General features: G+C 42.0%; 1 protein-coding gene and 1 long non-coding RNA gene across 2 annotated transcripts in view; one reads left to right on the forward strand and one right to left on the reverse strand.

Annotated features, from left to right (window-relative positions):
* The window catches only part of SNTB1 (syntrophin beta 1), a 230,757-nt gene that overhangs the window by 79,516 nt on the left and 125,704 nt on the right, over positions 1-25,537 (forward strand). The window contains exon 2 of the mRNA XM_064587955.1: positions 20,795-21,011. Within this exon, the coding sequence (XP_064444025.1) occupies positions 20,795-21,011 (217 nt within the window). The remainder of the gene's footprint in view (positions 1-20,794; positions 21,012-25,537) is intronic.
* On the reverse strand, positions 1,043-24,013 carry LOC135364072 (uncharacterized). The gene is made up of 3 exons (XR_010410535.1): positions 22,742-24,013; positions 12,277-12,431; positions 1,043-1,267 (listed from the first exon to the last, which is right to left on the reverse strand). It is a non-coding gene; the product is annotated as an uncharacterized LOC135364072 (long non-coding RNA).

Genomic DNA, 25,537 nt, shown 5'->3' on the forward strand with positions numbered 1-25,537 from the left:
ATCATAAAACCCAAGTCTGTTTTTTTTTCCTTTTTTAACCACTTTTCTCCCCCAGGTGCACAACTCATATGAAGCAAACTCATTTGCTGATGTTTTCTGGGCTCTGTTGAGTAACTGCCAGCCTCACATTTTGATGAGAATCGAGACACTGGAGCATTGGATAAAAATAAAATGTAAACCCCCACTTAAATATAAGCAATTTATCCTTCATTAACAGTTAGGTTAATGAACCTCTGTTTCTCCCAGAGGGATATTGTGAGCTTAATGAGAACCAAACACATGCTTCTACTCTTCCTGCATTTAATCTAAACCTGTTCTGGAGAAGTGAATGGGTTAAGTCATGACTGAATGACCTTGGATGTACCTCATTAAAGGAAACGGAGCTATGTGTGTACAGGAAAATGAAGAGAATGTTATAAGATAAAGGTTGGACGTCTTTTCTACAACTTTTACAGTTGTGTATTGAAAGAGAATTTGGTTGTGTTGGGGATTTATATCTTTTGGGTACATGAAATTTCTCCATTTTGTGCTATTATGTAGCTTCTCTTTTCAGAAATCCGACTGCCGACAGATCAAGAGGTTTAACATTTCAGATGCTTTCAGCATTCAGCAAATGCAATAAATATCAGAGGTGGCTTGTGTTGAATGTAAGAACAGATGTTGTTTCTGCAGGAAGCAGGGTAGAAACTTACACCCACAGGCTTGCGGGAACTTTGAGGAGATTTCTTCTATACCTTGCTCTAAATGTGGCTTATATTTTGATAAACTTTGTATACTTTCATGTTTCTCTGTAGGGCGTCCTTGCCTGAGCTACAAGCTGAACAAGGGGTCATTTCCAAAACTCATCTGGCTTCTGAACTTTTTGCTTGAGAGTTTGGAATTGGAGTTGGAATATTTCTACCTCACCCTCTATGACTGGTAGTTGGGAAAAACCTTTTGGGAATGATACCTGCTTCCCCATGACACCGTGCTTTTAGGGAAGAATGCCTCTGCCAGAAAGAAAGGACTTAAGATATGCGTCTCAATGATTCTGTTTCCTTCTAGAGCGTGGATTTATTTATTGTGGCCAAATCGCCTTCTGTGAAATGCAGTATTGGTTTCGTGCTTGTGAGGGCCAGGCTCCTGCTTCATTGGAAAAATTGAATTATACAGCTGGCCAGAACTGACAGCATAAACTTTGGCTTCTGCTGCAGGCTAGCGTTAATGTGTGGCTTTGCACTTGCTGGTCTCTCAGATGTAATCTTCTGACGTAGGCGGACCTCCATCTCTGTGGTGGGCAAAAGGGGGACGTTTCAGAAATACGGTGGGAAGGTATGCTATCAAAGTTGTCTCTGCATGGCAGAAAATTAATTTCTGGTCCGGTAGGCTAAATTCAATCCACTTTCACTTAAAACATCAAATATAAGTGTTTTTGCCATCGGTGTTCTTAAACATATAAAGGGTGCGATATGAGAGCCACTAATAATGAACCCCTTTCTCCAAATGTCTTCCAGCCTGTGATAGATTTAAATATTCCTCCCCTCCTATTCCTGGGTTTCCTCTTTTAAATAATAACTATTTGGGGGGAGAGCCTTTAATTGGTAATAATGTCCATTATCTCTTTTAATGCTTATATCATATTGTTATTATTGGGAATGGACAGTTATTACACACTATACAGCATGGGTGAATCTCAAAAACATTATGCCGAGTGGAAGAAGCCAGAGACCCACAAACAACTACGTACTGTATAATTCCATTATAGAAAATTCTAGAGTAAGCAAATCAGGTTGCGGGCGCCTGGGTGGCTCAGTTGGTTAAGCGACTGCCTTCTGCTCAGGTCATGATCCTGGAGTCCCGGGATCGAGTCCCACATCGGGCTCCCTGATCAGCAGGGAGTCTCCTTCTCCCTCTGACCCTCCCCCCTCTCATGTGCTCTCTCTCTCCTCTCATCCTCTCTCTCAAATAAATAAATAAAATCTTTAAAAAAAAATAAAAAAAAAGCAAATCAGGTTGCTTTTCTGTGGGATGGTGTGAGGGACAGTTGACTGAAAAGGAACATGAGGGAAATTTCTAGGCTGATGGAAATGTTCTGTGTCTTAATATGGATTCATCCAAACTTACTGAACGATACACTTAAGGTCTGTGCACTTCACTCTATGTAAATCATGCCTAAATTTTAAAAATTATGATTTCTATGGGTATACATAGATGAGGAGGCTGAGCTTTAGGGAGATGGAATGTGTTGTCCATCATCATGCAACTGAAGGAGAGAGCTATGCCTCAAGCCAGGGGTCCTAACTCTCAAGTCTAAGGTTTTCCACTCTAGCGCAATATCCAAGAATAATGATATTGATATTAGTCCACTCAGTGGTCAATGCATTTTCAGATGCTTTACTTCCTGGGAGTAGACATGGGTTTCCGAAAGCACTTGCTGGATGCTGGAAAGAGCCAAGAGAAGGGGACCGGCATCTCAGATGCACAGCATGTATAATGGTGAATGGCTAGAGCTATAGTCATAAAGTGGGTTCAGATTCCCCCTCTGCAACTTAACTGTGCGTGTGATGGTGCTCAGCAAGCCTGTCTTTGCGTCCGCTTCTTCCTGTGTACAACACGTTGTCGTGAGGCATAAGTGTGGTCGTTCGTAAACATTTCATAAGTATCTATGAATTACCAATGAGTGTTTCCTATTATTCACAGTTTTGGTTAAAGGAGAAATAAATGTCTCTGTGGTATTAATGGGTTTATCATTATTCTACGTCTTACAATGTGAAATCTTTGTGCTGCAACTTTCCAAGTGGCCACATAATTAATTTTTCATCATATTAGAGAAATGCATATATAGCTAAGATTTAGTAATTCCTGTGCTTTTCTCCCTACCTCTTTGCTTTGGCAACAGGCATTATTGAATAATTTAGAATTGGATATGCTTCATTCACTGTATGAATAATGCCGTGTATTTCTAAGTTCTGGTAGAAAATTCATTCCAAGTATAATGCACTTATAAATCTACAATTCCATGAACTCTGGGTATGATTCACTGAAATATGTCTTAATGTTTGTAAATGATTGTTGAAGTAGAAGGAACCATTTCTGGGAAGTAATTAGTATAGTATATAGTTTGATGTGGGTGGACTTTCTTAAAGCATAATATCCATTTAAGAAGTATTTGGGGGCATTACACTAGAAGAGAAAGGAAGTCTTTTTTTTTTTTTGATACTTGACAAACACAATACACTGCTGTAATGGTGTAAGTTTGTTTTTTTGCATTCTGCCTCTGTTATTATAGAGAGCATATTAGACTGTAAGTATTTGATTATTTTATATCAGAGCCCTCTTGGGCCTGCATGATTTGTATGCTTATCCTAAAAGGTAATATATTTTAGATGAGCATTATCTGTTGAACAAAAAAGAAAAAGGAGTGAAAAGTTTGGAGCCTAAGAGAAAGTAAAACACTTCTATTTTTCCATGCAGAAATACTTTGAACTCTCTGGTTCAAGATGTCTGGCTCCATCTGCAGCTGTTTCCATGGCACGTTTGTAAGGAGGGAAACCTGGATGGCCAGGTCCATGAATAGTGAGAGCGTTCAGTCTGTAATTCATAGCCAGGATTTCCCATTTCACGATACTAATCTCATGGGGTTATTGTGTGTTTTAAACCAGGTAATATATTTATAGCTTCTTATAAAAAAAAATTATACCATAAATGGTATCTCCCTTTCTTGTTTCCAACCAAGGCAGACATTCCAGCAACAGACAAAGAGAGCAAGGACAGAGGGAACTGGCTGATGTCTAACACCCTAGAATCATTGTATGGGGTGGCAACCTTCGTGATATTTTCCTATCTTCCAATTTATCCATATCTCCGCCATCTTCCCCTCACCCCACCTTCTTTGCAGACAGCCGAGGGCCAAGCAAAGGGCAGAGTGAAGCTCAAAACTCAAAAGGGAAGTAGCCATTGAACTGAACAGATGACTTAAACCCTTCCTCCTGTTCTAAAACACTATCTCTGTTCTGAGATCTAATCTAGGAGCAGGAAAGATGAGGGAGGAGGTTGCGGGTGTTGTGAATGGAAAGCTCAAACTAAACAGGAAGCTTATTGGGTAATTCAAGAACCAGTATAGTTTAGCTAAAGGATTACAGGCTTCGAGTCAGACCAATCTGGCTTATGCTTCTGACCTCCACAAATGGCTACATGGAACATTTCCTGACCTCCTTAAGCCTCAGTATCTGCAACTGTTAAATGGGGCTAATGACACATAACTCATATATTTGCTGTAAATATTCAACTGGATAATATTTAGCACATATTCAGAAATGTTCTAAAAGGCAGCTTTACCTGAGTAGCGATATGAACCTCAAAATAATCGCCAGAAAATATTTTAAGGCATATCTGCCTGCCCTTAGAGAAGGATCTAAGCCAGAAATCTTTTTGGCTTATGCAAGGGACAAACCATTGTTTGTGATAGAACACTAGAACCCAGGTATTCATTGGCAGAGACTAAAACCAGAGTTTTAACAAGCCTGGGGCAAGCAGCCTGAAAAATATCTCAGATCAATTTTGTGATTCATGATATTGCTTATAGACAAGTGCTACTATAGTGATATGCTTTGCTTACTCTAGGTATTAAATTCAATGGTATTCTATAGGCTGAAAGAGTACAAATAACACCTTTAATATTGCATAATTTGAAAAAATTATTAAAATTTTTTATATACTTTAAATTTTGTTGCCCTAAGGCAAAGTCTATCAGAAATCCTCTGAGGCAAGGTCCCCCAGGTCCCCCAGACCAAAGCTGTACTGTCTTCTGTGTATATTGTTGGACTTGGTTTGCTAATATTTTGTTTAGAATTTTGCACTTATATTTATGAATGAAATGAGTTTGCAGTTTTCCTTTCTGAAATTTTCTTTGTCTGGTTTTGTTATTAACATTATGTTAGCTTCACAGATTAAATTGGGGGAGATTCTGTCTTTGTCAATTTTCTCAGATAGTTTGAGTAAGATTTAAATGGTCTGTCTTTGAAAGTTTGGTAGAATTCACTGATAACATCTGGTTCTGGTGTTTTCATTGTGGGAAGAATATTAACCAGTGTTTCCATTCCAAGTGTTATAGGACTAGCCACACTTCTTATTTCTACTTAGGTCAGTTTTAGTAAGTTTATTTTTCTCCTCTGAATTTGTGCATTTCATCTAAGTCTTCAAATTTATTATCATAAATCTGTCAAAAGTCGTATTTTATTATCTTTTTAATCTCTTTTGTATCTGTTATTTTCCCTTCTATTTAGAATACTGATCTTTCTGGGGCATTTGAGTGGCTCAGTCAGTTAAGTGTCTGACTCTTGATTTCGGCTCAGGTCATGATCTCAGGGTTGAGATCAAGCCCCGCGTAGGGCTCCATGTTGGGCATGGATCCTGCTTAAGCTTCTCTCTCTCCCTCTCCCTCTGTCCCTCCCCTCCACAAAAAAAAAAAAAGAATACTGATTTTCTGTCACCTTTTTAATTTCATCAAATACTCCAGGCGGTTGTCTATTATTTTTATTTTTTATTTTTTTGGTTTTTCCTGTGCTACCTTTAGATTTTTCCTTTATGACAGATGTGGAATATTTTGATAATTTGAATTCTGATATGACCACTAGAGAATGTTATTAGTTTAACCCCCTCCTATCCATAGATATGCCCAGCTTTCATAGCAACTCATTACTCATTAGCTGCAGTCAATCAGCCTATGTCTCCATGACACTGAACCAGTTGTATTGTTACAGCTGTGGTTATTAGATTTATTAGATTAGATGAGAACACGAGGGACCCCATTCCAGGGCTGCTGCTTGCTTCCTGGAGGTAGGATATTTAAACTCTCTGAAGCTCAATTTTCCCACCTCTTTTATTGTTAAATTTTCCTAGGGGTCTATTTATTACCAAAAGTCGTATCTCTTCTCTGATGCTCACCATCATCCCCTCCAGACCTCTTTAAAAACAAAAGCAAACAAACAACAAAAACAAGCCCTTCTATCTTGACTGGTCAGAGTCCAGTGAAGCTTCTGGAAGTTTAGAGGAGAAACATGTTTTATTCTCCTGGCTCTGACAGGCAGATCCAAGAAGCTTGCTTAGGCCTTTCCTCTGCCATCCTGATCGACTTCTTAGAGTTCTTGGCAATTTCTCTCCCCAAAGAGTTACAAACAAGGCCAAGCTACATTTGGCCTTTAGGAGAAAATCCAGTACATCAGGTGGGTTCTGTAGGCATGGTTCTGTTGAGCAAGATGTGTTTGGGTGTGCGTCATGTGTGTGCTTGGCAGGGGGTAGAATTTGGTGGGGAAAGTTGCTAGGCTCTTACCTCCTGAGCCATGGGAGTCTCAAGCAAATAAATGCATAGTCAGATTCTTACAGGACTTTTCGTTCATGCATAGTTCTGTGGAGATGGCAGTAAGCAAGAAATGAGATTGTGCACATGGAAGTGTTTTAAACTGTAACGCACTTTTAAGATAGCAGGTGTTCGTTCATAACATTGTCTAGTTTGGGAGACCCTGATGTTTCAAAGTTCATTCCTGCCATCCCCCTTTCCTCCATATGCCTGTATGATTGCTTTGGGTCTGCAGCATATCTTTGGGTAAAAAAAAAAAAAAAAAAAAAAAATCTCAGACCTGGCCTGAGTCCACCCTTGGTAATGATATTTTGTTTACTTAATGTGGTTTCCTTTGGAAAAGCTTTATGACTTTTCTGGGCTTCTGCCACTGAAAAGTAGCTGCAGATTTACTGAACCTGAGTTTGATTTGCAGGATGTTTTCAGCAAGCTACACCTGGAATAATAGAGGTTATTTTCCAGAGATGCCTGTAAGGAGGGAGTAAAAGCAGCGCTTCCTGCCTGTTGACGTAAAGTCCTATTCACATAGGATCTTCTGTATAAGAAAGAGTAAAAACAATATTAGGGCTTGAGTATCAGACATCCTTTCTACCCGTTACTCACTTCCTGTCTTCAGATGTCCGGGGATAGCTGTTAAAATAGTTACTGTATTTTCCCAAGGTGGAGAAATTAAGAGTGTTTGTGAGGGTGAAGAGCCGGCAGCAAATTGTTGAGGGATCAAGTCTGTAGACATCAGAATCCATGTCCTCTCAGCACTTGCTACTATCTGATGAACACTTTAGGCTATTTGTGTGTGTACTGAATTTTATTCAATAGCAATTCCCAGGTTTTTGGTTTGTGCCTTTTCTGGTTGGCATGATCATAAAATTCTCAGAAGCAGGAACTTGTAAGTCTGAGTATCCATCTTGCCGAGTCTAGTCCCACTGAGTGCAGAGTAGGGGCTTAATGTATATGCAGTGAATCTATAATGAAATGACACTTTCAAGCATTGATGATTTTGACAGCACCTATAGTTAGAAAAGAGATCGGTGTCCCCACAATGCATTTTCTCATTTAAATCTCAGAAGAGCAACAACAACATAATGGTAATAATAGTTAAATATGAGTGCAAAGTATGTGCCAGGTGCTGTTCTAAGAGCTTTGCATACATTTTTTTTTAAAGATTTATTTATTTATTTTAAAGAGAGAGAGAGAGAACGGTGGGAGGGACAGAGGGAGAGGAAGAGGGGAAACAGACTCTACGCTGAGCAGGGAGCAGGATGCAGGGCTCTATCCCTTGACCAGGAGATCATGACCTGAGCCGAAACCAAGAGTTGGACACTCAACCGACTGAGCCACCCAGCTGTATACCCGGCCCTGTATACATTTTTAAAAATTATTTAATCCTCATAACAAGTCTTTGAGATAGGTCCTGTTATTATCAGGTGAGGAAACTGAGTGACAGGGAGATTGCATACCTTGCTCAAAGAAGCCCAGCTTAGAAGTAGAAGATTTGGGATTTAAACCCAGATCCTTTGCCTGGAGCTCATTTATTAAAGTTTTACATCGTATGGCCTAAGGAATGTATTGTGTTCCCGTTTTACAGGTGAAGATTCTAAGACTCAACAAACTGTCCCAGTGTCATGTAAGTCATATATAGCTAATAAGCACATAAGAGTAAAGAAGTGGATGGCATGATTTTATTGGTATACAACCATGACGTGTCCTCACTGTATTGTAGTCTTTGGAGTAGACATCTTAATCACCCACATTCCAGAAGGAACATAGAACATGATAACTTGAGGGGATTTTAGAAAACAATATGTCCTCCCACAGAGGAGACAAATCCTTTCTGCCACATGGGACATATCTCCTCTGGTTTCTGCTTGAATGTCACGAGCAATAGGGAACTCCCTACCCAAATTTTACCCCAATAATTTGTATTCACGAACTGTGGCTCTACCCTGCAGAGAAACACAGAGTGAGCTTCGCCCAACCCACCACTTGTTAGGTCCCATCAATCTCTTTCCGAGGCTCACTCCTGATAATGGTAACTGACCCTTATGGTGTTTACTATGCCAAGTTACCTGTACATTTTTTAACTTGTATTAAGTCACCTTGTCCTCACAACAATCCTCTGAGATAGGTGAAAAAATTAACCCACGGGGAAACTAAGTAATCTGCTTAAGGACACAGAGCTCAGCAATAGGAGAGCTAGGAATTGGACCCCAGCAATCAGACTCCAGACTCTTTCCTTCTGTGCTCTAAGGTCTCTCATTTAATTTATATTTTCTTTGTTACTTGAACCTTTCAACAACCTGGTCATCCTTCTTACCCTCATGTAAACATTGTTCAACCTGGGGCACCTGGGTGGTGCAGTCGGTTGGGCATCCCACTCTTGGTTTCAGCTCAGGTCTGATCTTGGAGTTGTGAGATCGAGTCCCGCATCCGGGTCTGTGCTCAGCGTGGAGTCTGCTTGGGTTTCTCTCTCCCTCTCCCTCTGCCCTTCCCTGTTACCCCTCTCCCTACCCCCCACCGTGTGCACACTCTCTCTCCCTCTCTAAAATAAAAATAGATAAATCTGAAACATTGTCCAACCTATGAGGGTTTCAGGTATGGACCAATCAAGGTGATAAAGAGGGGCTCTCCTTTTGTGATCACCTACCTCTATCAATGGAGCCTAATGTCCTATTTATTATGGCAGCCATAGTCATGGAAATCCCTAGAAATTTCCTTCACATTAACTATAATACAGTTCTTCCTCTCCTACATGCTACAGTGATGCTTATTTTGAATACGCAATGACAGCATGTTCCATCTTATCCCTATTAATTTGGGGCCTGTGTAAAACTCTTAAAATCTTAGTTTTGTCATCTAAGGCATTGGGTACCTCTTCCAGCTTTATCTAGGGGCCTGAAGTAAAAGTAACATCTGTCATGCCTGTCACACATTAAGTTCATCCATTACCACCTTTAGGCTCTGAGAGAATGTAGACAGGGACCCTATAACATCTGGATGCCAGATGAGCAAGGGACCAGTCGTGCCAGTCTCTTTGTAATCTGGCTTATCTTTTTCTTTATAGAAAGCCAAACACTTAAGTATTACTAGTTTAGACGACACTCAAGATGCTTTTTATATCTCTGCAGAGGAGAGCCATGATCAGTGAATCCAAATTATAGGAGTGAGATTTGGGTTCAATATGAGAAAAGGAATCTGTGGAAGATATCTCACACTCAAAATGGTGTTTGAAAAGCATGATTTCTAAACTGTTCATGGCTGGATAAACAGAACTCAGGCAGGAGCATTTGGCCACATGTGGAGGCATAGAGAGCGCAAGGAAAGAGCTCGTTCACTTTCTAGTGATCAGGACTGGACACTTTGGAGCTGGACTGCATCAGTCCAGATCCCAGCTCTGCCAATCTCTGCTCTGAGACCTTGGGCAAGTCTCTCCAGCCTCCATGCCACACTCACCTTGCTTGTCAGGTAGGCATAATAATAAACCTACTTCATAGAATTGCTTTTATTTTTTTATTATTTATTTTTAAGATTTTATTTATTTGACAGAGAGAGCACAAGCAGAGGGAGAGAGAGAGAGAGAGAGAGAGAGAGAGAGAAGCAGGCTCCCTACTGAGCAAGGAGCCCGATGTGGGACTTGATCCCAGGACCCTGGGATCATGACCCGGGCCGAAGGCAGCCGCTTAACCGACTGAGCCACCCAGGCATCCCCATAGAATTGCTTTTAAATAAGCTAGTAGACCTCAGACATTTTAAGTGGGGCCCGATGCATAGTAAGTAAGTCATAGTAAGTAGTTATTGCTACTTTTCTAAAGCTCCCAGGTTGAATCGGGCCCATTGCCTGTTTTTGTAAAGAAAATGTCATTGTCACACTGATTTGTTTGCATGTAGTCTGTGGTTCTTTCATGCTAGAATCGGATAATTGTGGCAGAGACTCGAAAGGTCCACAGAACCTGCCAAATTTTCTGTCTTGCCTTTTCCAGAAAAAGCTTGCTAACCCCCATTCTACAGGATAGAGGAAATGGATTTCTGACCTTCGTCTGTTGCTTCTTTGTCTTAAAACCTTGGACAAGTGACAGGTATTCTCTGGCCTCTGCTGATCAGTTATGACTCCTCCTCAAGAACAAATCTGTGAAAAATTCTATCTTGGAGATCCTGTTAACATTGTCATTCATTTGCTCAACAATTCCATATTTGACAGCCGGACGTAGTGTTAATTGCTTGGCTATAGATGTGGATACCAAGTTTTCCTTTTTTCTAACACTGATGAGCACTTACCATGTGCTAGACACAGTCCTGAGCCCTCTGTGTGTATTAGGTCATTTGATCCACCAGCCGGCACTCCTATTTATCCCCATTTTACAGGTGGACAAACGGAGGCATTGAAAGATTAAGGAAATGTAACCTCCCAGTTCACTGCCCACCATAGGTGGCAGAGGCAAGATTTGAGACTATGTAATGTGGCTCCAGAGTCTAGAGTTTTCACTTCTACTGTAGAGTATTCACTCAACTTTGAAGACCTCATGCTTCCACCGGAGAGACCTGTGTACAAAGAAAGAACTGTGATGTGTAAGTGCTCAAGTGTGTGTCAGATCATGAGCACAGTGCCTTGCGTGGCATAGGCCATCCTCATAATGTTCATGTCCTGATGCTGGTCATATCAGTGGAGATCGCAAGGCGCGGCTGGAGCTTAAGGAAGGCATATCGGGAGGACTTAGGGAGGAGGTTTTACCTGAACTAAGGCTTACAGGATGTAGAGAGGAATGTTTTCCAGACAGGTTTCCATGCAGAAGAGACCACATGTGCAAAGAACAGAGGCAGGAGAGGGCAAGCGTGGCATGTTCAGAGAATGAAAGAGAATTTCTTTGGGCGCCTGGGTGGCTCAGTTGGTTGGGCGACTGCCTTCGGCTCAGGTCATGATCCTGGAGTCCCGGGATCGAGTCCCGCATCGGGCTCCCTGCTCGGCAGGGAGTCTGCTTCTCCCTCTGACCCTCCTCCCTCTCATGCTCTCTGTCTCTCATTCTCTCTCTCAGATAAATAAATAAAATCTTAAAAAAAAAAAAAAAAAAACCTGGTAAAACCAGGGGCGCCTGGGTGGCTCAGTCGGTTAAGCGACTGCCTTCGGCTCAGGTCATGATCCTGGAGTCCCGGGATCGAGTCCCGCATCGGGCTCCCTGCTCGGCAGGGAGTCTGCTTCTCCCTCTGACCTTCCCCCCTCTCATGCTCTCTGTCTCCCATTCTCTCTCTCAGATAAATAAATAAAAAATCTTTAAAAAAAAAAAAGAAAGAGAATTTCTTTGTGGCTGGTGTGTGAACTGTGGAGACCAAGAGGTGGTCAGTCAGCTGAGATGACAATAAGAGGCAGGCAGGAGCCAGCTAGTGAGGGGCTCTGTGTGAACTGGGACAGACTCCAGGCCTCTGGTGTGTGTCTCTTTCAGAGCAGTGCCCTATATTTATCTATTGGCCTGATGTTCCCCCTCCCCCCGCAACAGGCACATGTGCACCTCAGTGCGGGCACCTCGAGGGTGGGCACCCAGCCTGTCTTGTTGACTGGGATAACTCCAACACTCAGGGCCCTGCCCATAGCAGGAACTTATTAAATGTTTATTGTATTAATGGATAACCAAACCAGTCAGTGTGTTTCTGAGTGGTGGTAGGACTTAGGGGATAGGATACTCCCCTTGGGTCTCTGGAGGCTTCTCTGGGGGCAATAATCTTGCTTCATTGAAGAATCAAGGCAGATTACATCGAATAACTGTACTGTCTAAAATAGGATAATTTTGAGATAGATTTTTAATAGGAGGCCAACAATTACTCAAGAAATTCGTAACCAGTTTATCTTACTCCTGACGCCAATCATTAAAACTCAGTACCCTCTCCCAGAATGTGCTTATGACTTCACGAGAGCCTTTGGGTCATCCTTCAAATGTCTCTTAAAATCCTACCTTGAGGGGCGCCTGGGTGGCTCAGTCCTTCGGCTCGGGTCATGATCCCAGGGCGCTGGGATCGAGCCCCACATCGGGCTCCCTGCTCAGCAGGAAGCCTGCTTCTTCATCTCTCATTCCCCCTGCTTGTGTTCCCTCTCTCGCTGTGTCTCGCTCTGTCAAAAAATAAATAAAATCTTAAAAAAAAAAATCCTACCTTGAAGGACCCCTCCCCCTGGCAGAATGGAAGAGAAATAAATATTGGTAAGTGAATGAGAATAATGATTCTTCTAGACAACTCTGCCAAATCAAAGAAAAAGTAACTTGAGTACATAATCTCAACATAGACTTATTGTCACATTTGTCAGATGCCTGTAGAGTTTGGTAAAAAGTCACAAGATGCATCTACCTAAGGACTAAGATTGTGGCACACATTTTAACAGAGCTGTTTGTTGGTGAAGACACAAACAGCAAGATGAGGTAAGAAAAGAAACCTTTTTTTTTTTTTAAATATATTGTCAGAAGAGACAGCTTCCCAAGGAATTATAGAATGTTTGAAGGGTAGGGACTTTTATTTCGCTCCTTGACAGGTAAGGAAAATGAGGTCCGGGAAGGGCAGTGACTTGCCTGGGGCTGGAGAGCTAGTTAGTGGCAGAGCTGAAACTGTAACCCTGGTCCCCGACTCCCACGGCCAGTTCTCTTTCCAGCTCACGACTCCACTTCCCGAGAGGTTAGCTATATCCTCCAAGAAGCTTGTATTCCTTCGCTCATCATTTCTTGATTGAGATCATTGATGAACCCCCTCTGCTCCTTTCCTCCCTGAGATGGCCTAGGAAAATGCCATGAAGGGAAAGTCTTACATGGCATTTTGTCAGCAAATCGCATTGTCACCAACCTGTCCCCAACCTGAAAGCTTCACCCGCGGTCCGAATGCCCAGATTTCTTGCCTCCAGCTGGTCCCCTCTCGCCTTAATCACATTAGAAAATGCACATTTTGTGTTCACCTCGCTCAGAGTAATGAAGTATTTCTTTTTCTTCCTGTAATCTGGAAATCCTTTTTTCTGTTGTTTTTGTTGTTATTTTTAAGAAGACTCGCACTTGTCAGAGGGACTCGCGGGCTCCTCAGAAACCAGCCTAGTTGGAGAGCTGATTGGATTTGCCTCAAGCATTTCCTCATTAGTAGCCTGTGTGTGCTTTTCCTTTCAAATGTCATCTGGCCGCCTCAACAAAGATTTAATTGTGGCAACTTGGGGCCTTCACAAACTTGGGCTCTGCTGAAGGTTCTTTTGAAAGCTTTGCAACTGCTCGTCCTTGAGATGACAAACCAGAAACATATTGAAAGTGACTTGGTGGATTATTGGTTTGAAGACCACTCCTTACGGCTCTCCTGCCCCGCCTTTTCATTTTTTGCAAGTGAAGATTGGAATTTTAATTGCTCAACCACAGTTTTTAATTCATGATGCCCAGAAAGGGCATGGTTCATTAATTAGTTCTGATTATGAGCACCCTGACCTGGGGCCTGGCTGCTTCTTGATCGGTTTCAACAGCTCGTTGCCTGAAATTACTGTCTGTAAGCACATGGAGGTGTAATTATGCAAACGCTAGCTCTTAAACCCTCTATTATGCATACATATTACAGTGTCTTAAAAGGCATTTATTGAAATGCCATAGTTTAATAGTTTAGGCTTACAAAATCAAGCTCCCTTATGTTACAGGCAATAGCCACTTAATTGGATGTTTTCTCCCAGTGCATAAAAATGTTGCCTTAAATACACACACATACACACACACATTCAATTAATTAAAAAAAAAAGTGTGAGAAACAGTATTACTTCGTAGTTAAAAGCAAGAACTGTGGAGCCACGCTGACTGGATTTGACTCTGGCTTCTGCCTTTTCTAGCAGTGTAATCTGGGGATATGATTTAACCCTTTCCCGTCGTTGCATCCTTGCTAAAATGAGGGTGATCGCAGTGCTTGCATCATAGAGTTGTGAAGTTCTAATGAGTTAGTATGCAAAAAACACTTAGCAAAGTTCATGGAATCTAATCATTGTGCTTTTTACTGATCTCTCCAACGCATTTATTTGTACTTATGTGTCATAAAATTAGCTGTGATGGGCTGACAGCATTAGGGATATTTTTTGTGTGGTAGAAACCGAGAGTTGTCCCTTAATATCTCTTCTCTTCTTCTTCCACAATAGTAGCCTCCCTTCTCCACCAGTTTTTAGCTGGGTTGGCACCAGAGTTAAGAGTAAACTTTCTTTTCCCTCTAGAAATGGCCCTGTGGCTAAATTCTGGTCGATGGTTTGTAAGCAGATGTAGTGTGTCAGCTTCTGAAAGTGTTCTTAAGGGAGGAAGCGTGGTGTGTCCTTTATTTTTTCCCCCCTTCTTGCTGATAGGTATTTGGTCATAATGGCTGGAACTCAAGCAGGCATCTTGGGTTATCAGATGGCAGGCTAGGATGCAGAGCAGGAAGGGGGCAGAGGGCTGAGCCCCTGACAACTTCAGGGAGCAAAGCTTGTCCTGGCAGCCCTTTTCTTTTGCTCTAGACTTTGAGGAAAAGAAAAACAAACCTCTCTATCATTTAATACACTGTAATTGGGACACCTATTGCAGTCACATCTAGTCTTTGGGTAACACTTTACCCTTCCTGAATTAAATCCTCTCATTATTTTGATTGCAAGGTGTAGAAATCTCAAGAGGCTAAGGCACCAAGAACCAAGAAAAGGTTTCACACATGGTTTTTGTGTTAGAGGCTCTGCTTTACCACACCCAGGTGTGGCCACACTGTTCTTACTCTCTGCTTGAGGGGAGAAGGGACTTAGCCTCAGGCCTTAGTTGGTGATTGGAGAGGGACAGCTGGACAGCAGAATTATGCTCAGAACTGATGACCAAGCCTTGTAGCAAGAAGGGATATTCTGACAATTTTATTACTTCCTCTGGACCAGAAATTGTGGGCCCTTGGAGAAAGCCAATGGCAATTTTCTGTTGCTTTCTTTGTTATACACAAAAACAAGTTTCTCCATTTTCTGTCTTCTATATAGATCAACAAGAAGCAAGACTCCTGAACAAAGGGGCTTTACGCAGGGATGTGTTGACATTACCTGTTTTTCCTCAAGACTGATGTGGAAACAGTTCAGTGATTTCAGCATATCTTGTTCAGGGATGGTGATGATAATCTCTTTGTTTCCTTGTTGTTTTTTTCCCCTTGAAATTGCAAACTTGTTTTCTGGTGGTGCCAGAGATTGCTGGACTCATTTAGGGATTTGGCTGAATTTTCCTTACAAAACTTTAGTGAAAGGGAGAGGTGATATCTAAAGTTCTCAGAAGAAACATGGATTCTAAGGAGAGGCTTAGCCTACCTGAGGTTGAAAGCAAGATGACCCCTTATTTCTCTTTGTCTTGATGGGGAAGAGCACAGGTGGTGTTTATCAAAATTAAGTCAGGTTTCTTAAAGTCGTGGGTTGTTGTCTTTCCTTCAGGAAAATCCTTAGCCTCTGCCACATTCTGTCTTTCCTTCTGGGGCTTCAGTTAGACATACATTAGACCTTCTCACTTCATCTTCCACATCTCTATTCCATGTTTTCCATATTTTTATATTTTTGTGCTACATTCTGTAAAATTTCTTCTGATCTACAATTCACTCACTAATTTCTTCTTTAATATGTCTACCTATTGAAGTTTTAATTCTGGTTTTTTATTATAATTCTATATTATATAGCAGTAATTATTATTACAGCTACTACTACTAGATATTTTATTTGGTTATTTTACCAATCTGTTAGGTCACTGTTTAAAAAATCTTCTCTGGAAGGGGCGCCTGGGTGGCTCAGTCTGTTGAGCATCTGACTCTTGATATGGGCTCAGGCCGTGATCTCAGGGTGGTGAGATCGAGCCCCACATTGGGCTCCATGCTCAGCGGGGAGTCTGCTTGAGAGTCTCACTTTCCCTTTCCCTTTGCCCCTCTCCCCCTGATTGCTCTCTCTCTCTCAAATAAGTGAAATCTTTAAAAAAATATTCTGTGGAAGATTCTCTCAGACTTTCATTTGTTTCTTTACACATGGTAAACTTATTTGTTGCTTTGTAGTTTCTGTTGGGACTGTCACTGCTTTCAGTTATTTTTACTAGTTCTTGCTCATGCTACCTCATTTCTATGTGAACAACATTTTCTTACTTTATGCTGTTCATTGCCCTTGAAAGTGATTCATAGGAACTCTTTGAAGCCTAGGATGAAATTGCCTTCCTCCAGAAGGGATTTGCATTTGATTTTGCCAGTCCCCTAGAGACTCCTCTAGCTTGGGACCTCCTTAAACTAGGTGTAAGATTAACACAAGAACTCACGCCACCTACTCACTTCCCTTCCCCCTTTTACAGGCTTACATTGTTCTTAAACAGGGACTTTTTTTTTTTTTAATCATCACACGTGGATAGCATAGTCCTCAGCACATGATGAATAGTTGGATTTGGGATGAATGAAGAAATCTTTAAATGACCATCCCTACCTTGTTAACTTATTTTCTCTGTCCTTATTTTCAGTTGGTCAGTTAAAAGGATTACTATTTTAAATATCATTTCCAGGCCTTTCTTCAAGGCGTTGCTATGTCTTCTCTCCATAAATTCCCCAAGTTCTGTGCAGCACAGGAAGTGGTTACTTGGTCGGTATTGCTTCTGGGCCAGGACTTGCTATATTCCCCATGCTCCTGCCCATGAGTGGCTCAAACCACACATTTCTGGGACTCCTCACGCTTTCCATGCATATTTTGAGTACAGCTCAGGGTATCTGTGGCAGTAACTCCCAATGGCTCCGTAATTAGTGATGTACCTCGGATACCTTTTCTCTTCAGTACACCTGACCTCACTTGCCAGACTTCTCTCTATGGCTAACCTCTGATTCCCCTCACTCACAGACCAAGACCACCATGGCTATCAGCTCTGCCTGTGGAGTAAAGTCAAAGCCTATTAGCTTGTCATTTTGCCTTCGTTAGCTAGGTGAGGTAGCCAGATGTCGTTAAAGAATGTAATCTCTGGGAAGTCAAACTACAGCTCCACCACTCACCAGCCACATAAGCTAAACTTCTGTGCTTATTGTGCCGATGTGTAAAATAATACTAGTCTTGCAAAGGATAACATATGTAAAGCTCCTAGTGTCCATCAGAATAAGAATAGCCCTCCAAGGGGCGCCTGGGTGGCTCAGTCGTTAAGCGTCTGCCTTCGGCTCTGGTCATGATCCCGCGGTCCTGGGATCGAGCCCCGCATCGGGCTCCCTGCTCAGTGGGAAGCCTGCTTCTCCCTCCCCCACCTCCCTGCTTGTGTTCCCTCTCTAGCTGTATCTCTCTCTGTGAAATAAATAAAATCTTTAAAAAAAAAAAGAAGAGCCCTCCAAGACATTTCTTTTTAGCAGGGTCTGAAAGGAATAGCAACTTATTCTTTTATTGTTTGTACATACATGGATACTCAAAAAGTGGAAGATCCCTTACCCAGTTTTTTCCTTTGGACCTTAGTTGTCTTATAAATATGGTGGTGCCTTGAATAGTCATTTTGAAGCTTAAATGTGGGAAGATATGTAAAGCCCCTGGTTCCATCCATAGTTAGGTATATAATAAATGTTTGTTCTTTATTCCCCTTCAAACCGAGGTCCAACTTTTCTTTCTTATGGGACTGCAATGCGATTTGTAAATCAGAGTACATTATATAAAAGAAGGACTGTTGTTCCTATCTCTGCTTTTTTAAAGTCCTGTCTACCTTTTAAGGCCAAGTTCAAAGGACACCTACTTCATGAAGCATCTCTGGATTCTCACTCCCACCACACTCATCCCCTACTCCATCTGGAAGAATAATAATACAACCAAAGGAGAACCTTCAAACCATCTCAGCTGATACTTGAATTTCCTGTATATAATAAGTACAAGTCAGTAATGTACAAAGCTAAGCAGTGTTTTAGCTTCTACTAAAACATTTTTAGAGATAAAAAAAGTTAAGTGTTTTCAAAACAGATCTATTTACTCCAGCTTTGGACAGCTTAAATCTGTCCCCTTAAATTTTCTGCATTTGTTCTGAGGTATATTTGTGTTCCTCTTTAAATATATTGCCCACGAATAAATAATATTCCTTAAAATACACCCGTCTGTGAATGCCCTTTCTTCTTCCGTAATGGCAGCTTATGCTAACAGGTTTGTGGTGACCGTGGAGCTGTTTTCTCCTAATTGCACTTATATTCAGTTAAAACCCTGAAATCTTTTCAAATATGTGTTGGTACTAAATGACATCTGTCTTGAATTAATATGGCTGTTTTTGATACCTGTGGTTGAGTTCCCTAATATCTGTCCATATTACATGCATCTTGGTGTGTTTGGTCTTACTAAATTGCTGTGAACCTACCTTGTCCTCATACTCCTAGATTCAGTTTCCTTGTGAGTTCCTCCAACGTACTTTATTCCTGTTATAACACACATCTCTCTCTGCTTTGTGCCATACTTTATGTATTTGTGTGATGTCACTATCTTAGGTGGGGTTCCTGAGAAGCAGAGCCTCTGTCTGGGGGATCTAGCAGCAACTGTAGCTTCCCAGACTTGCTGGCTTCTGTTGGGTCAACAGCTGTTTTCTGGAACAGGTGGGCAGCTTAAGAGTTGTTCTCAGCCAGCACACAGCATCTAGGAAATACGTGCTCAGGCTGGTGGAAAGGATCTGATGGGACCCAGCAGCATCCATTAGAGTTACCCATGATTTGAATTGTTGAGTATGGAAACTACCTATTGCTTATTTTGGTAGTCTCTATAAACCTGGCCCCATGTCTTGTGCCATAAAGGTGTTAGTTTGTGGACTTGAATTACCAAGGTCTGGAGTAAATATCTTCCAGTGTGTACCCATTCCAGTCCACTGCCATTTGTAATAACAGATACCAGTAAGGAACTTAGCCCAATTCCCCCTTGCAAAGCAGCACAGAACCAAACTGTGTGAGTGACAGAAAGATAGGGAAATTTATATTGCACCTTCCAAGAATCTAGTTGCCCTGTCAATACAAAAGTTGTCTAAGGACCAAATGCTTAAATTTAGAAGAGGCAAATAACTTCCTTTTTTTTTTTTTTGTTCTAATTTTTTTTTATTATGTTATGTTAAACACCATACATGACATCATTAGTTTTTGATGTAGTGTTCCATGATTCATTGTTCTGTATAACACCCAGTGCTCCATGCAGAACGTGCCCTCCTCAATACCCATCACCAGGCTAACCCATCCTCCCACCCCCCTCCCCTCTAGAACCCTCAGTTTCTTTCTCAGAGTCCATAGTCTCTCATGGTTCATCTCCCCCTCCAATTTCCCCCCCTTCATTCTTCCCCTCCTGCTATCTTCTTCCTTTTTTTTTTTTTTAAACATATAATGTATTATTTGTTTCAGAGGTACAGGTCTGTGATTCAACAGTCTTACACAATTCACAGCACTCACATAGCACATACCCTTCTCAGTGTTTATCACCCAGCCACCCCATCCCTCCCACCCCCCACCACTCCAGCAACCCTCAGTTTAGGCAAATAACTTCTTAAGACCAAGGAAACATACCAAAGAGCAGACTTTCAGTCTGCTCCACTCAACTCTGGAACTATTTTTGTTTTTTTTAAATTTTATTAAAGGAATAGGCGCATATTGGCTAAACATAAAAATGGTATAAAAGGGTAATACAGCTTGACTTTTATTTCCACTCCCCAGAGCTAACTGCTGTTAATATTTTCTTATGTTCCTATCCAGAAATAGTTGTATATATGCAAGGCTATGTATTTATGATTTAGATACAAAAGATTACAATATATGCACTTCTCTCTACCATTTTTTAAACTAATAATAGATCTTGTAGGTCTTTCTACATCAACACATCTGTATCTATCTCATTTTTAAAAATGACTGTATAGATGTCTTATAATTTATTATTTTTCTGGTGGATATTTAGGTTGGTCCTAGTTTTCAGCTCTTACAGAAGATATTTTTGCTCATACAAATTTTTTCCATTGCAAAATAAGTATCCTTTTATGTGAGGGTTGGTTGTTTTTTTTTGAGGTTTTTTTTTTTGTGTGTGTGTGTATATGTTTTCTTAGCACTATTAACTTGAAAAGCCTGTTCTTCTTGCTTCTGAATAAGGACATAGTTAGAGAATATGGCTACCAGATTCCCTGCTTCTGTATGGAACAATTATGTGCCTTTAAGCCTAAGTTATGCTTTCTCCTTCTCTGCCCATTTGTCTTTCAGCCTCTTCTCCAGAATGCAACTTAAAATCAGAAAAGATAAAAGTTGTCATTGTTGAAAAAAGTTTAAAGTAATTCTCAAGTTCAGGTCATTGTAATAGCAAGTTCTAAATACCACTTTGGTATAGAATTTAAATAACAGAAAAACTGTTTTGAGAGGAACAGCAATTGTGACTCTTGTTCAGAATTTAAGAGCATCGGTATTAAGAGCTCATCTAATGCAAGTTTCGAAAACACAATCAGACTTTCCAGAAATTCAGCCGCGATGTACTTAAAAGCACTGTTGTTGTCTTTTTCCTTGCAGTGAAGTACATGCGAGAAGCCACACCCTATGTGAAGAAAGGCTCCCCAGTATCAGAGATCGGCTGGGAAACACCTCCGCCCGAATCCCCTCGGTTAGGGGCCGGGTCCTCAGATGCCCTGTCATCACAGCCGTGCTCCTTCCACAGAGATCGGAAGAACATCCCCCTCAAGATGTGCTATGTCACCCGGAGTCTGGCCTCTGCTGACCCTGAGAACAGGTAAAGGGACCCAGAGACCTCTGGATCTCAGCCATGTGGTGGCCGCTGAGGTTGTGAGGGCCATGCTTGTGTTCTCAAAGCACTCAGCAGTTTCCAGAGAAAAGCCTGAAAGGGCCCCGCTGAGATAATGTGCTTGTTCAAGCCCTGGCCGGCCTCCCTCCTTCTCTTCTTCCATTCTTCTTCCTTTTATCCTCATGACTAATCTGTGCACTGAGCTTTGGTTCTGGGAAGAGTTGAAGAATTGGATCCCAAGTGTCTTCCCTGGGTGTACCACTGCTAGTGTATGGGACTTTGGGCAAGTTTCGCAAACCAAGAAACCTCAGTTTTGTCCTCTGTAAAATGGGAATAATTGAAATAGATATCTCACTGAGCTGGAAATCCATGTGAAGTGCTTAGTACAGGAAATCCTTCATGAATATAAGGTATCATAATATTTGTTATTAATGTTAGGTGGTAGTAAGCACATCAGCCCCCCTGGACCTTGGTGCCCTCAGCTGTGTACTTGGAAGTTTCCACAAGAGGATCCTTACTGTAGTTTTCTGCTCTAAGCCTCTCTTTATGCTCAAGAGAGAAAAAGGAGTGGCTTTGATCCAACCCTGGAGTGCTATTTCTCAAAGTCTGTACACAATTTCTCTTGCCACGGGAAAGAGATATCACCCAGTCTGTGGTGATTATAAAAAGTTTAGCAAGAGGAGCAAATATTTGGGGTCCCTGTTCCCCCAGATATCTACTTTAACTCATCCAAACAGAAAACGTCTATTTGGGAGGAAAATAAGAGAGATGTGGAGGAGAGGGAGAGGAATTGAGCCAGCAAATGGGGAATCTTGGTGATCTTGGCAGCCACATTCAAATGCTAAAAATAGGGACAGCTCTGCTGGCCCTTATTTGTAACATGTGTGGGACAGTGGCAGCCCACCCGAGTAGGATGTATTTGGCTACGTTCTGAGTTGCTGATGGGGAAAAGCCAAAGGGAATAGGGACAGGGAGGAAGTTGCCTCCTTGGCTCAGAGCTCAAAGCTTTTTTCGTTCTTTTCCTAATAAGCCTGGCTGACTCCAGCAGCTGCAGGATCTAGCCTGCTCCCCTCCCACACCAGTATGTCTGCCCAGGGCTCAGAGCTGTGGTTGCAGGAGAGAGAGGAGACCATCAGCCAAGGAGGAGTCGGAGCAGGCAGACTGAGCAGGCATGAGCCACTCCAGCCTGTTCTCTACTTTGTCCCGCTCGATTTCTGCTGATTTCCCGGGCCCGCAGTTGATGTTCTGGTTACTCTGGGCCTGATCTTTCCTGGTCTCTAGGTTACCCAGTCAGATAGGTCCTTTCTTCCAAGAGTCTGATGTCTAAGGTGTTAGATCTGGTGAATTCCTAATTTATCAAGTGCCCATCTCGTGCTGGGCATTATGCTAATTACTTCAGATCAGAGACTGTTGACAGGTGTACCCAGCCCGCAGATAAGGTGTGTCTGGTGTTTTAAAGAAATTGGAATTACTGGGGCGCCTGGGTGGCTCATTCAGTTAAGCGTCTGCTTTCGGCTCAGGTCATGATCCCAGGGTCCTGGGATCGAGCCCCGCATAGGGCTCCCTGCCCAGTGGGAAGCCTGCTTCTCAACCTCTCCCACTCTCCCTGCTTGTGTTCCCTCTCTCGCTGTGTCTCTCTCTGTCAAATAAATAAACAAAATCTTAAAAAAAAAAAAAAAAGAATTAAAAAAAATGGCAAAGAAATTGGAATTACTTACCACATTGAATCATTGGGAAATTTCACATTAGAAAGCCAGATTGCTGCTCTTCTAGAACAGTGGAAAGATCTGGTGAGATTATTTGGCCCATGTTGCTGCAGGCAGGTTTCCAATCTGCAGGAGCCCAGTAGAGACTTCTCTTCGTACAAGGGAATGGATTCTCCTCGTCACTCCTATTGCCATACCCTTGGGGGGTTCTATTAGCTACTTGCCTGGTCCTTCACATTTCCTGCCCAGTCTTTGAATCTGTGACCCTGCTTGGTCCTCTTAACAGCACTCTGAGTTTTGCTTTGTCTCCATTCTGTAGATAAAAAATGGAGGCTCAGCTCTTATGTAAGTTCCAAACATCATAGAGCTAATATATGGTTTTGCTGGGTTTCAAATGCAGGCCTATAGTGTGGGTGACAGTGTCAGTTCACCAAGACCAGAAAAAGGCAGAGACTAGGAAATGTGGCGTATTGTAGAAGAGATTCATGCCTGGGGAGAGAGTTTAAGTCAGTGATGTCTAGGCTTCTTTCCAGCTGTGGACTATATGCTCTAACTCCCTCCTAAGGCACCGAATTCTGTTTTAAAGAATATTTTGGGAGACACCAGGCCTTGGTTCAAACATTGGAGACTTCATCTGTGAAGCCAGAAGAGGGAATGCATTTGTACACTTTCATATCGTGGTCTTCAAGTCCACCATTGATAAGGTGGTGCGGAAGAGCCTATCCTGCCAGGAGGTGAGAACCACAGGGCAGGACTGAAAATGGGACTCCAGCTAAGCCAGAGGGTCCGGAGGGGACTTAAGTCCAGAGAGACCCAGAACTGCGGCTAAGGAGATTGACCTCTGACAATGTACACGTATATCAAATCACCAAAGATGTTAAAATTTTGTTAATTATACCTCAGTAAAGCTGGGGGAGAAAAAGAGATCATGGTTTTAGGTGAGTCTTGACCCTGGTTGAGGAAGAAAAGAAAAGGAAAAAGGAAACAAATATTTTACGGAACTCTGGTTACATGCTGGACAGAGTACAATGTACCAGTCAGAGAGGTGGACTCTGCAAAACCCAACTCGGTGCTGGACCCAAGACACGCCTAACACAAAGGGATTTTCAAAGGCAGAAACCAAAGAGATGGGCAAAGCGTACAAGGCAAATGCAGACAAACAGTGCTGACAAAAGGTACCAGTTTTGAGCTTGATATATGATAAGGTAAAATGCAGACTGAAAGCACAAAACAGGACAAAGGACTGGTTGCTGCTAAAGGCCAGAATGCACAAGGAACATTCACCACTTGTGAATGTGCACCCAGTAACACAGCAGCGGCCTTTATAGTGGAAACTCTAGAAGATGCAAGACAAAATAGAAATGTACTAATAGTAGGCATTTCAACATACTCTCCATCCAAGTGGACAAAAGGTCAGTAAAGATATAAAAGACCCAAACAACATAATTAATAAGGGAGATCGGGATACATCACAAACTTTGTACACTGATAATAAAGAATATATTTTCCTTTCAAATCCAGGCAGAACATTGACAAAATTATATATAGATTAGCTCACCAAAAATGCAATAAATTTCCCGAGGTTGGAATACCATAAACAGCATTCTCTGATGTTAGTGGAATCAAAGTAGAAAATTATTTGCCAAACTGAAGCACAATAAGCCTTTCTTCTTGGATTTTTAAAAGCTCTTTGTGAAATATCTCTTAGGTCAAAGGGGCGATAGAAACTGAAATTGTAGCATTTCTTAAAATATGAAAATAATGCGTATGTTAAACATGAAAGAGAAAGAAGGAGAAAGGGAGTGTCGTCTCTGCAGTCAGCTAGATCCATGATGGAATCTGGGTTCTGCCACTTATGCGTGAATTTAAGCAAGTATCTCATTCGATCTAAATAACGGCCCTCGGTCGTAGGTACTCTAAGCTTTATTGTATAGACAATGAAATTTAGTTCAGAAGGGAGAGTGGAAACAAACAGTAGATCTGGGGTTCCAGTAGGAAGCCCAGTTTCTTAATCATGATACCCGAGTTCCTGTGACTGTAGCACCTGGCGGAACAGCCCATCTAAACTGTAGGGACAATGGCCAGGACTTCATGGGCTCCTGGATGCTAAAACTTGAGCAGCAATGACAAATGCCCCCGCATCTTGGGCTCATCCCCTTGGTTGGTGACACATAGCTACTTAAGAGTTTGCATTAAAAACTCTAATATTCAGTTTCTCAAATAGAAACCTCCATAGAATAGCAGGCAGGATTGCGGCTCTTTCTGTGGAAAAGGTCACCCAGCAGGCACTGAATCCTCAAGAATATGTCACTTCATAAATATCTAAATACCTCGTTGTTCATATTCAGCTCTTTGCTGCCCTGGTCCAGGGCTATATCCCCTGTTCTCCAGACTCTTTGGACATATTCCCTACCAGGTGCTTCGTTTCTGGCTTGCCCCTTCCCCATCCTCTACCATCTACCCTACACCCAGCTAGCCAAGGCAGTGTTTTACACTCAAGATTTATCCATTTGCTCAAGATGGCGCCCTGACCCTTCACTAATCTCAAAACTCCCCAGTATTACATAAAAACCCTATGAGGTTCTGGGTCTTCCCTAAGTGTCCAGTTCCTCCCATCTCATCATTTATGCCCCAGCCACCCTTAAATAATTCACTCCCCTGACAATTTCCTTAGTCGCCTATTAAAAATCAGCATAGGGCGCCTGGGTGGCTCAGTTGGTTAAGCGACTGCCTTCGGCTCAGGTCATGATCCTGGAGTCCCGGGATCGAGTCCCGCATCGGGCTCCCTGCTCGGCGGGAAGTCTGCTT

This window comes from Mirounga angustirostris, unplaced genomic scaffold (genome assembly GCF_029215605.1).
Source record: "Mirounga angustirostris isolate CCGP_5_RB_7025 unplaced genomic scaffold, mMirAng1.0.hap1 SCAF_4, whole genome shotgun sequence".
Taxonomy (NCBI): domain Eukaryota; kingdom Metazoa; phylum Chordata; class Mammalia; order Carnivora; family Phocidae; genus Mirounga; species Mirounga angustirostris.